The sequence below is a fragment of the Athene noctua genome, chromosome 1 (genome assembly GCF_965140245.1).
Source record: "Athene noctua chromosome 1, bAthNoc1.hap1.1, whole genome shotgun sequence".
Taxonomy (NCBI): domain Eukaryota; kingdom Metazoa; phylum Chordata; class Aves; order Strigiformes; family Strigidae; genus Athene; species Athene noctua.
Genome location: NC_134037.1, coordinates 115,881,819 through 115,894,320, shown reverse-complemented (window position 1 = coordinate 115,894,320; position 12,502 = coordinate 115,881,819). Strand labels below are relative to the sequence as shown.

At 38.7% G+C, this 12,502-nt stretch overlaps 1 protein-coding gene across 1 annotated transcript in view; it reads left to right on the top strand.

Moving 5' to 3' along the window:
* The window catches only part of XRN2 (5'-3' exoribonuclease 2), a 50,665-nt gene that overhangs the window by 28,571 nt on the left and 9,592 nt on the right, over nt 1-12,502 (top strand). The window contains exons 24-28 of the mRNA XM_074930409.1: nt 1,097-1,153; nt 3,163-3,231; nt 3,330-3,464; nt 4,863-4,990; nt 11,016-11,076. Coding sequence (XP_074786510.1) covers nt 1,097-1,153; nt 3,163-3,231; nt 3,330-3,464; nt 4,863-4,990; nt 11,016-11,076 — 450 coding nt within the window. The remainder of the gene's footprint in view (nt 1-1,096; nt 1,154-3,162; nt 3,232-3,329; nt 3,465-4,862; nt 4,991-11,015; nt 11,077-12,502) is intronic.

The window sequence follows — 12,502 nt, the reverse complement described above, 5'->3', positions numbered from 1 at the left end:
TCTTCACATTGTAGGATGCGCATTCATTTATCTAACTTTGCTTAGAGGCATAAGCAGGTGTTCAGTAACTCATTTGCATTAAATGCACAAACACTCTGATTTTGTTGGACAGATAATGTATCCTAGGTCACACTCGCTAATATATGTTTCTCTATTCTTGTCATGGCTTGTGAAGAATATGAGCAAGTCAGAACTGTTCTTGGAGGGAACAGCAATGCAGGAAAAAAAAAAACTCTTCTGGCATTGTCTTCCCTCGATAGGGCATGAGAAATGGTTTTGTCTTGGTTTTTTTTTTTAATCTAGAGAACTAGTTTGCTAGGAATTCTGTGAAGCAGGCATTTATATTACCACTTCAAAATAAATCTTACTTTCCTAAAAAGATTTGGATCAAATTCAGCCAGCATGTTTACAGTTTGTGATCTCTGTGTACCATGGGTCTGTGACAGTTGTGCACAGTAGGGTGAACAAAGAAATTTGGTTTCTGATTGATAAGAGTAGTTGTCTCAAACGTGGTGTTTGTCTGCTTGAATTGAAGTGGTAAAGTTTTCTGGAGAAAAGATGGAAAGGGTTAAAATGCAGCTCTGTTGGCCTATTAAATCTCAGAAAGGAGACTCTTTAAGTGCTGTGGAAACAGCTGCTAAGTTTTGTGTTTTTTTTTTTTCTTTAAAGCCTTTTTCTTCCTAGTGAATCAGGTTTGTGTCTTTGTTGTGTCTGCATGTGTGTCTGTCTCTCTGGTCTTCTCCTGCCCTCCTAGAACCTGTTGACTTGCTATAATCGAACAAACCCTGGCAGTCCAAGGAGGTTTTCAAGGTGCAGAATAGTACTAAATTTTGTAAACAGGCTGTTGGGTAGTGGAAAGTGTGTGAACCCACCATTAGACACTAGAGAATCCACACAGATCAGCTGCAAAAGTAATGACATTAAGAAATAAGGATTCAGTAGTTCCATTGCTTATTGAAGTATTTACTTTAGTGGAAAGGCAAGTTAATTTTGAAATTCCTTTTATGTGTCAACAGTTGACAGAGGAACAGAAGTGGTAGTAGTAGTGAGAAATACATAACATGATGTTTTGACAGAGGTTTTTTCTCTTTACCAGGGCAGTGGAGTCTCCTGTTCCAATGCTGCGTGATCTTGCACAAAATTCTGCAGTCAGGTAAGTAAACTCTGGGTTTTAATGCAATGGCATACAAATTACAGCAATCAAAGCTTATTTTATGATGGTGTTTTGTGTTGTTGAATTTGCAACACAATCCATCTCTTAATAAAAATTAAAGCTTTTACTTTAAATGTTCCTGGTTTTCTGTGAGAATTGAATCCAAGATATGTTGTAACACAGTGGGCTTACGTTAGGGTGATTTAAGCAGAGTATGTGTAGTGTTTCATCCTTTCGGAAATACTTCATCTTTCATCCCGTTATTTTTCTGCTTCCTCTGTTTTGGGACTTCTTGGTCTTTCACAAGCAAAGAGCAACACCTACAGAGCTTGATAGTCTGTATCAAGCCTTTTAAATTAAAGAAAACTGAACGTTCATGAGAGCAAGCCTCTGAAACAATTCTGTATTGATCGAGAGCCCTACAGCTATGGATTTTTGCCTCTTGGGTGTTTATCCATTTTTATTCCTAGTAATTCCCAGAAGAATATTCTGAGAATACAAGTTTCATGACCTTAAGAAGTAAAGGAGTAATGCTAACTTTACCTGAACGTGATGTTTGGGAGAATAGTAAGAAACTTCATAATGAATAAAAAATAATGCAGAGTTTCCAAGAGTAAATTTTGTGGTCACAGAAGATTTTAATTACTCTTGCACTTGACAGCGAATTTCTGTAGATGTAGTGTGTTGTATGTCATTCTCACTTAACTTGGCACAGTATAATAGGTATGTAATGCTTGAGCCTATAACCTTTCACTTCTTGAGCCACATAAGATACTTGAGACACTGAAAATCACTTGTGGTCTCTCTGCATAAATTTTTCCTCAAAGGAAGTATAACTTGGTTCAGCTAGAACTGTCTATAGGCAGTATGAAATGCTAAGTTGTGGCTTGTCAGGATATTGTAGAAAAGATGTCTGTAATGGGGATTTAGTTACTTTGAGTGATGAGTTAAAGGTAGTTTTTGGCTTTCTATCTGCCACTGTCAGGAGGTTTGAATTGTTTTATGCTTCTGTCCATTTCTCTATTGCAAGGATTTTTCTTCTTGTCTTTTGAGATAGTATGAGCAGTCATGGTTCTACTCTTCAGTTCTTGTGACTTTGGCTGAGTTTTCCAAGGGACTATTATTCTCTTTCCTTCAAGCCTCATTCATTCTCTGTACTGAGACACACATATTTCAGCTGGAACAGTGAGATTATTCTGCTTAGCTGTTTACTTTTATCTTTCTTGGCATCCCAAGAATTCTTCTATATCAAATGGTAGGTAGTGAGGGAACAGGAATCAGGTTGGTGCTGTGCACTTCGAACACGTCCCTGGTGGGACCTACCTGAGACCTGGATGCTTACACCAGGAGATTGGAACTGCTAGGAGTATGGATGAATATTCCTAGAGGAAACTCAAGTTGTTATATAATGCATTGTACCAGCAGAAATTAAGCTTTCAGCCACTTTTTGATCTACTGTTTAGCTTGTCTAATATTAGGCAGCTCAAAATGCTGGGTCTGCAAGGTATCAGTGAAAACAGGTGTATATCCCTCCACAGGAACTGCATGCAACTGCAAAGCTGCCTTTCAAGATAAAAACTCCCGGGCCCAGGAAATCCCGCTTCAAAGTTTTGTACAGTTTTGACTAGACTGCGTAGCAAGCTGATATCCTTCCTGTCTATACTGTGACAGCCAAGTACAATCAGTGCTTTGACTAGAGGATTTGTACTTAAGGGTCTGCAGAAGACACTTTCATTACCATATATAGGACTGTTTTCTAGACATTAAACTTTCTTTTGGACTGGCTGTTGATACAGGGGAGGAAAAAGGTCACCCTGTGAAAAATAATTTCGACATTCAAGTCCAATATAGTCAGTATATCCATGTGCAAGAAATGCAGTTTGCAGTTTGTCATGGGTTCTTGTATTTTATCTTTTCTGTTGTGTGCATCACTGTTAATAAAGCAGCAATTACTTTTAAATCTTGTCTTAATTACCAAGTAAACCTAATCCTCAAATACTTTCTTCTAGTATCTCTTTCAAAGATCCACAATTTGATGAAGACTTTGTTTTCAAGGCTACAGTGTTACCTGGTGCAAAGTAAGTATCAGTTGTCAGTTTTCAAATAATACTATTTTCTCTTATTAATCTGAGTATTTGCTCTGATAGATATTTATGGAACTGTTTTTAATATTAAGGAAACCTGCTCCGGTTCTGAAGCCAGGAGACTGGGAAAAAACCAACAATGATGGCAGGCCTTGGAGACCACAGCTGGGTTTTAACCGAGACAGAAAACCAGTCCATTTGGACCAGTCAGCTTTTAGAACTTTAGGGTAAGACTGGCAGCATTGTTATTGTGACTGCCTTGCTGAGATGACTCTACTCATTTATTGCTCTTTTAATTTAGAAAGAGAGAAAGAAAAGAAAAGAAAAGAAAAGAAACAGCTGGGTGGGGATGGACTGTCAGAGGTTAGGTGCTGGTGTTCCGTGTTGGAAACTTTGGCATGTGATACTTAAATTCAGTATTGATGAAAACTGTGATTTCTATAGTTTTGCAGTAGTGCCTTGCATTCTTCTTGATTTGGGGGAAGGTTCTGCTATATATTTCTAACTAGCTTTCCTGCTGGGGTTTGGGTTTTGTTATTTTCAACTTGTATGGTGGTTACTTGCTTGAAGTACAGAAGGTACAGTGAGAATATTATACACAAGTGTTATGAAGACACAAGAATTTCTTGTACGCTCTGAAAAATTAAGACATTTTGAAGACCCTTGTATGAAGCATATGTTACACAATACAATCCATTTGACTGTCACTTTGTCAAGGCATTGCCACAGTCAGTTTTTATTAGTTCTCCAAAAGTCCAAGTAACTTTCTCAGGTGCTGTAGTTTAGTGCAAGAATGCTTCTGAGCTCAGAATGAGAGAATGAGCTGAGGTTATATATTACACATAAAATGAAATGTTTTTCCTTACTGGGGAGGGCAAGGAGCCATATCTTTATCGGAGCCAGAAAAGACAATGTTTTAAAGGAGATCATATTACTAACAAATAAGAGTATACTCTCTGAGCAACTGAACACAAGTGTCTCTTTAGGAAGAGAAAATACTTTCTTCATCTTGTGGCTCTGGTGCCACTGGTAGAAGAAAAAGCAACACCCTTCTCTCCATCCATGGGTTGGAAAGCATAATTGTTCCAGTGCTACACTTGTGAACCATCTTCTGTTGTTTCATGTCATAGTTAGGAAAAAAAAAAGGATAGCTGTGTTATTGATCACATATGATGTCTCATTTAGTTGCTGTCCAGGGTGACAGACACCACAAACAGTCAATGTAGTTCTGCACAGGAAAAATAGCAAAGGCCTGGCAAACATTGGTACACTAATATTTGCAGATCCTGCATCTCTATCAACTCTTATTTCTTAGGAAATGTGACAGCAGTTCAGTTTTACTGCACTCTTCTACAGTTTGCATGAAATACATGTTTTTCTGCTTGTTGTGGCTTGCTATAGAAACTTCAGAGTCTTTACTGGGACAGCTCACAAAGGGTGTGCTTTATTTGTGGTATGCCTGGGACCCTGATCTGTAAGCAAGTCACTGTGTTGTGTTTGTGAACACCTCCACTGATGCACTGGAGAGGGCTGGGACATTTGATGGTCTGGGTGGCAGCTGTGCTGTAAGATGGCATTCATAAAAAATCCTATTCTTTTTCCTTTCCATTTCTTATGCATAATAGCCATACGATGCCAAGGGAACGAGGAATGCCGGGAATGTATGCCAATGCAGTACCTCTTGGAACATACGGGAGCCCGTACGCAAGGCCGCTTCTGAGTGGGCAGCAGCAGATTCCGAAATTGTTGTCAAGTAAGTTGGTTCTGCTTTCTACATTTCTGAGTTTGAAAAATATTTCAGTTTTGTTTTTGTCTGTTGCACTATTACAAATAAAAAGTGGATTAATGCATCCATCTTCGTTAACTGTGTGTTGCTCTTTTCTATTGCTCTTCCTTTATGGAACTGCTGTAATGAAGTGTACTAAAATGTAATTACGTGTCTGTAAGGGAGATCCCATTTTGAATGGTGTGCCCAGTATTGAAATTTAGTAAGAAGAATAGCACTTTGGTCTACTAAGGATTCATAGTATCTGTTATCTGGAACATATTCATTATATGGCTGAATCTCAACATCAGCAGACTTGGTAGAAGCTTGGTACTTTGTGCCTGCCAAGAACAACAAGAGAAGGATGCTGGCCACAGAAAATAATTAATGCATAAAGCATGGTGTCAGATCAGGAGAGATTGTAGGACTGGCAGAAGAGCTGTGTTTGGTTGCCAGAGTGAATGGAAATTAATGATTCATGGTCCTCTATTGGCTTCTGCCTGCCTGCTGTAGGTGTTGCAGCTTCTGGCAAAGGTGTAGGAGGAGATGGTCAGGAGGTCAGGGATGCCACTGATGTTGACTTAATGAATAGCTGGGTCACTGGAAGTGGTAAGATAAATCTTCTGTGACCTGAAGTGGAATTCTTCATCCTGGGAAGGAATTACTTGTATAAAGGACTCCCAAAAAGGATGCTAGGTAAGAGCCCTGTCTCTTTACCTGTGGTCAGAAGCTGTAATGGTGGGATTGAGACAGGAGGAAACTTGGCTAAACTGCCTAAAAAGGTGTTTTAAAGTAGGAAGTTCTCACTGTTCAGCTGAACAGTCTTGCAATATTGAGTTATGCAAGTGTTTGAAGTTTAAACAGCTGACAGATAAAGTTTGAACTCCAGATTTTGTCACATATAGAAGACCGCACTACTGCATAGTGAAGCTGTCAACCTTTTTATAGTTGACTTTTTTGCCATATATGAAAAAATGAATAAATAATATCATATGGCCACTCGTGAGTTAAACTTACTGTCCAGTCCCAAAGTAGATGAAGTTTAGTTGAGCAGTGGATGCAGAAGCTTTCTTCTGTGAGGTATCAGATTGGTTTAAGTGGAGAGATAGATTGAATATGAGAGCCTAGCAGTTTTAACTTTGATTAAAGGAAAACAAGTATTTAAGAAACACAATCTAAGAAGATCATGAGGAATGGGCAGAACTACCAGACAGGCATCACATATTTGTGTTAATCTCCAAAACCAGAACGTCTGTGTGGTTTTCAGAAGAGCAAAAGTACTCATGAGCCCATTGGTCCCTATACTGCTATTCATGTCTTTTGAAGCTCGAGTCTTGACGCTTTGTGGGAAATACTTATTTCAAAGTAGTTTTCTGTGCCTTACATAGATGGAGCTGATCCTGCCATTTAGGTGCTTAGAAAGCTCTCGTCCTTGTGGCATCTGAGCACCTTGCGTTTTATGAGAAGCATACCACATGCAAATATGCCCTAATGCCATCATTCTTTCAAATTGAGGAGGCTTGAATCCACTAATTGATATGAAATCCCAGTCCATTTGTTGGCTGGCCTCAGAAAAACTGTCTGGTGGCTTTCTTTTACATGTTCCTTCCTCCCCTCATCTCCTATCCGTTCCTCACCCTGAAAATGCCTTGGGCAATTGCTGTTCTTCAGGTGTGCCTGGCAAATCTGAAAGCAAGGCTTTTTTTCCTTTCTTTCATTGTGCCACTTTCCTTAATGCTGCTTTTTCCATTAGGCAGAGGTTGATCTCATGCTTTCCTGCTCATACAGTCAAAAGAGGCGCCAGGTCAACCTGCTGGTCTCTCCAGCCGCCGTTGTGGCACACTGCTTCACACGCCACCAGCAGTTGTTGCACAAAGGCTTTTTAAGAAAGCGGGACTTGTGGCGCCTGCTGTTGCTCTCCAGGGCTCTTCATCCCAGAGTCAAGAAGCTGGTTCCTGGCACTCTCTTTTTGTGTGAGACTGCAGTGCAACATGCTGCAAATGTATTCTTTGTCAGTTAATTTTGTTGTGTTTCTGTTCCTCTTCTATTAATGATACCAAGCTGTCCTAGGAGATTAGTCTTTAACTTCTGATTTAAACTGACTGCAAAGTCTTTACAACTAACTGCAACCATGGTTGACTTAATCGATGTCAAGCAGTCACATGTGTCTTAACTCCTCTTTTATCAGATAGAGACCCTGGTAAAAGGGTTAAACCCTTGCTTAAACCCTTGTTAGAAGAATACCTCCAAACATCATAACCCAGACTTTCTGTGAAATCAGTCTTTTTGACATTCACACTGAATGATGCTTTTGCAAGTGGGACCACACCCAGACACCATAACACATCCTGGTTTATGGATTGTGTGGGCTGAGTGTGAAGCAAACCTGTCAAGATGGGAGCATATCAGCAGCTCTCTGAACCTCACTGCAATAGGTGATGGTCATCTTATTGAACAGGAGCAGTCTGCATAGTGCATGGGCTCCAATGGGAATTTGTGGTCAGAATTGAGCATGTGGGCCAGTTTTCACCCAGACAGTGTACTGTTTAGGAGTACCAAAAGGTGTTCCTAAATTTGATAGCACAGCTATCTTCTTGCCTTTTGCAGTCACCCTCTTCAAGCACAAATGTCTCTGTCAAAGCACAGATATCTTCAACTAGAAAATCAAATTAGAAAGAATGGGAAGACATATGTTGAGTTTTCTTAATGGGGTAGGTTATCTCTTGTGTCAGTCATGTTCATCAGCTTATAATTGTGAGAGGACAGCTGTATGCTGTGGCATAATTGGATTGGGAAACCACATGTTCCTGAAAAACTAGACCTGATGTGGTTAAAATTCCCACATTTTGCGGGATTGATGCAGAGCAACTTTTCATTTTATGTATTATTTTTTATATGTATGATTAGTGAAATTAGACTCTAGAAGGGCAATGCGGTCAACCAAAGTGCCATCTCTTCCTCAAGAGCCTGCTGTGGGTGTTCCTTAATGTTGTTCTTTGATTTGACTTTGATGTGCCAATTTTCAGTTGATGAATAATTGTCTGTGCTGATAACTTGGAGAGTCAAGTGCAGTACGGCAGTACTCTGTGAATGGTGTATTTGGTTTCTGCAGCACAGGATATCTGACTTATGACTTTCATTTCAGTCAGTAAACTTGTCAATTAGCTGGATTTGAAAAGTGATTTTGATTAGTGCAATCAGTAAACACAAAATCTTGTCTTTGATTGCCACACTGATTAGATAAATTGTTACTTGAGGAGCTGCTAGAAAATGCAGTTTATTTGGCCTTATAGCTCTAGGAAATGCATAAGTTTTGAAGACTAAAGAAAATACTAATTGTCATTTCTTTTCCCATTTTGTACCTTTTTGAAGTGTAATTTGCCGCTCCAAGCTTTTTCCCTCAAAGATTGTTCTCTGAGCCATACAAATGAATAATAGTAAGGTGGTTTTAAATGTTTTTATGATGATTTCATTAAACTCTTTCTTAAACCATTCCCTAGGGCTGGAAAAAAAAGTGGTTTCAGCAGGAGAGATGGGTCCTTTTTTTTTTCTGATAGAAAGTGATTAAGTAGGACACATGTTTTCAACTAGTCTTTAAGCAGGTGTCTCTATGAATGGGAAACACTGTACCAGAGCAAGACCTGCATCACATCTCACTGGGTTTCTCACTAAAGCACCATTTAACCCTGGCAGTGGAATGGAAAGCATGTTAATAAACATCAGCTGAAATGTGAAGTTCTGGCCAGGAAGGGAGAGACTGTTTTGGTCTGTATAATTGACCGGATACTTGGGGGTCTTGCCTAGCTCAGCCTGCACAGAGAAGGGTGGGGAAAACATGGCTATTATTCTTCCTGGAATATAAGGGTGTGTTTCTGGAAGTTTGTGTCTCCCAGCAAGCAAGAGGAGAACTGAACCAGATTTAGGAGACCTGCAGGTCTGGTTGTGGTGACAGAGCCTAGTCCTCATCCTGGCTGCTGCAGGTGAGGAACTACAGGTGTTAGTAGCTACAGGTTAAGGGGTTTGTGCACCTGAAAACATTTTTAGCAGAACTTGGTTCTTCTGTATTGCATGTATTTCAATTTTTTTTTTTTTTTTTTTTACAATTTCATATTTGTAACTTTTTTTTTTTAAATTCAGTTTAACATGGTGTCTTAACTGCTCATTCCACCCCCCCACCCTGCCCAAAGTAGCTGAAGACAACGTTATTATGGGCCTGGGCTATCTTGTGTTGCACTAATCTGGTTTTCAAAAGCAAACACAGCATCACTAAGGCATGGTGTTAGTACAGCCTGTTTACGCATGTAAAAGTCCTTGTAATTCTCAGGCTGATCAGTATAGAAGTGCCACACATCCATCTTTAGTCCTTGTGCTGCTTTAGACTGGTTTGGTTACAGTGTATATGAAATAACCAATTATACCAGATTATGAGCATCAGCTGGTAACAGTATACATGTCTCTGTGTACATACATATATAGAGAGAGGTGTATATATTGGTTAGTTGTGTGCATATGTGTAACATTTAATAAAGTACAGCGTACTCCTGCCACTCAGGCCATTGCTGGGCTGGGTGAGCTGGATTAGCTCTGCCTGGAGGAGGCCCAGGGGGAACAGCGGAGCTGCTGGGGATCAGAATTTATTTTCCCTGATGAAACGGTGTTATCTTCAGTGGGGGCTGCCTGCACCCTCCTCTGCACACTTGAGTGCTGCCATGAAAGGTTTCTGTCCAGGTCAGATCATTACAGCCTGCAGACAATCCAGCCAGGGTTAGGAGAGAGGCGTAGATTTTTCCTCTGGTGGGTTTTTTTTCCCCCCCTTTTCTTTCTAACAATTGCAGAGCTTTAGTGAACTTGAATATTGGCAGTTTAACAGGGCATTGCTGTCCCATCGCAGTGCATCCATTAGACAACTTCTGGAACCAGCTGTTGAAATTAGGTCACACTTAAACACCATTGAAAATAATCAAAGGTGTCACTGAAACTGAAGCTTTTGATTGATGCACAATTTGAGTGTTGTGGACTGACCAGGGAGCTATTGATTAGCTGTTTCTTTTATCCTGTTTACTGACCAGTTTATTTAGAAGAACAACAACCATTTAATTGCATGTCCTGTTAAAGCAATGTTGTTACTGCTACGTCTTTGTAAAGAAGAGTTAATTTGGATAGAAAAAACAATTGAGAAGTGGGTGGTCTTCTTTATTGCAGTTTCTTATAACTGCAGTGCTAGGTCTCTAGTGAAGTTTTTACCTGAAAACATTTAATTCAGTCTGATTACATTATCTGAGATATCATTAATAGTTATTTATTATCATTGTCTGGGTTAACTTTTAAATATATTTTTACTATCTTTAAATAGATCCTAAATATGACTTTACATATATATATTATATTTAAACATGAGTGAGTGGAACTGTTTGCTTTGTTACATGCTCTGGTCATTCTTTTAGTTTGCTTTATAGAACAACTTAGCCTAATCAGAGGGAAACTTGCACATAATTTTGAGTATTAAATATTTGTTGCTCACAAACATGGAGTGTTGTGATGATGACACAGTGGGGTGTGTGTGCGTGCATGTGTCTTTTTTCATGTAGTGATGAATGTACTTGTAAGAAATTTAAGCATTAAATAAAGTCTTCAGTTGTTACGGTAACAGACATCGTTTTGCATTTTAAAAATTCAAGAAAAGATACCTGTGAAGTGTCCAAGAACTAAACAATGCTAGTTCTAGCAATTAAAATTCCTTCTTATAACTTGAAGCTCATTGGACATACTAAAAAAAAAAAAGTTGCCTGTTATTAATTAATACTAAGCTTGCCACTGATGGACATAAAGGACTCTATCAAAATCAGCAATAGTAACCAACGACTTGATGAAATGTATTTAGTATTATATCCAGTTTGACCTTTTCTGTTTCATTTCTTAAAGCAAGTTCTGGAGCACATGTAAGAGTAAGTTGAGCACATTGCTTTAAGCATACTTGCTCTTTTTTATTTTAATGTTTTGTTTTACCCTCTAGATCTTAGACCCCAGGAGTCTTGGCGAGGTCCTACGCCCTTGTTTCAACAGACACCACAGAGGTAAGGCAGGAAGACTTGAAGTCTTGTAAAATGTGGCCATCAGGATGTACTTGGTTCTGCTGGGCTTCACAACTTTTTTGTTCCTCTTTGTTTTGAACTTTATTGTTTAAATTTGTTGAAATCATGCTGTAGAGCAGGGTTTTTTTTTTAAAGTTAATTAATGTCCATGATTTATTTATATTTTGTGAGTGCACTATGTGGTGTTCATCCTTTAAAAGGCTTGAGCACTTTGTATTAAAAAAAAAAAAAGGCAAAAACACTTTCCATTAAAACTCAGACTTCAAAATTAACTTTACTGTTGGTGCTTTGGTACCATTCTTGGTTCTTTGGCCTTTATCTTATTGAAGCTTTTGAGATACTATGAAATTGAACACAGAGAGCTTAAAACTGCATTAGATTTTGGACAGGCTAAACAAATTTCTTTTTAGGAGGGCTGTGGAGCTTAATGAGGCATAACTAATGGTGTTCCACTTTTATCATTTCTGTGCCGCAACCGCAGCATTAGTACAGACTAGCCATTGATTCTTGCTACAAACCTCTTGAAGTCCTAATCAGCTTCTTTGGTACAAGTTTTTCAGGCCTGACAAGCCTATTGTAGGGCAGTGTCACTGTAGGTCAGTAGTTATTAGTTGCCACTGAAAACAGTTTCTTTAACTACTTAAGTCTGAACTGAATTAAATGCAGAAGGGACTCAGGGAAGGATTATGGAATCTGCAGTCCAATAAGTGCCATCGAATAGAAGGAATGTGACATGGTTTGATAATAAGGGATGTTTTACATGCGTTCCTTCATTGATAGGTTGTATGTCCTTAAGTCAGATGGACTTTATAAACTCCAGCATACCCATGAAAGCTATGAATAATGATATTTATTTATATTTACAGATAAATGAGAGCATATACGAGACCTTAAGTTTCTCCTCTGAGGCACTTTTTTTTTTCATGGTTTTATTTGCAAATGTTAAGCATTGAAAATATGAGCTTTGGGAGAATTTACTGAGCTCTCTGCAATCACGCTTTCCATAGCAACCATTTTGATCCCTCATGAAATAAGTCCCTTGTCCTGTGCCACATCAATGTGGAATATTGCCTTATAAATGAATCTTGCATTGCAAACTTTACTTTGTCCATGGGAGTTGTCATTCCCACACCTTAATTCAGTCCAATTTAAATAGTACCATTTTGTGAAATATCGTTACATGTCTGTAACTTGTCATTACTTTTACAATGCTATACTTTTATCATTTTACCAGGCTATTTATTTTTGCAAAATGGAAGAGTGTCAATTCACATATAAATAACTTCAGCCAGGAATTTTGTCTTTTTCGCTTGAAATACACTTTTTTTTTTTAAATTAGAATTGTTATAATCAACTGTGTGTCAATCAGAATCCTGTCATAAGGTCACTGTGCTTGGTTTGTGCTAAT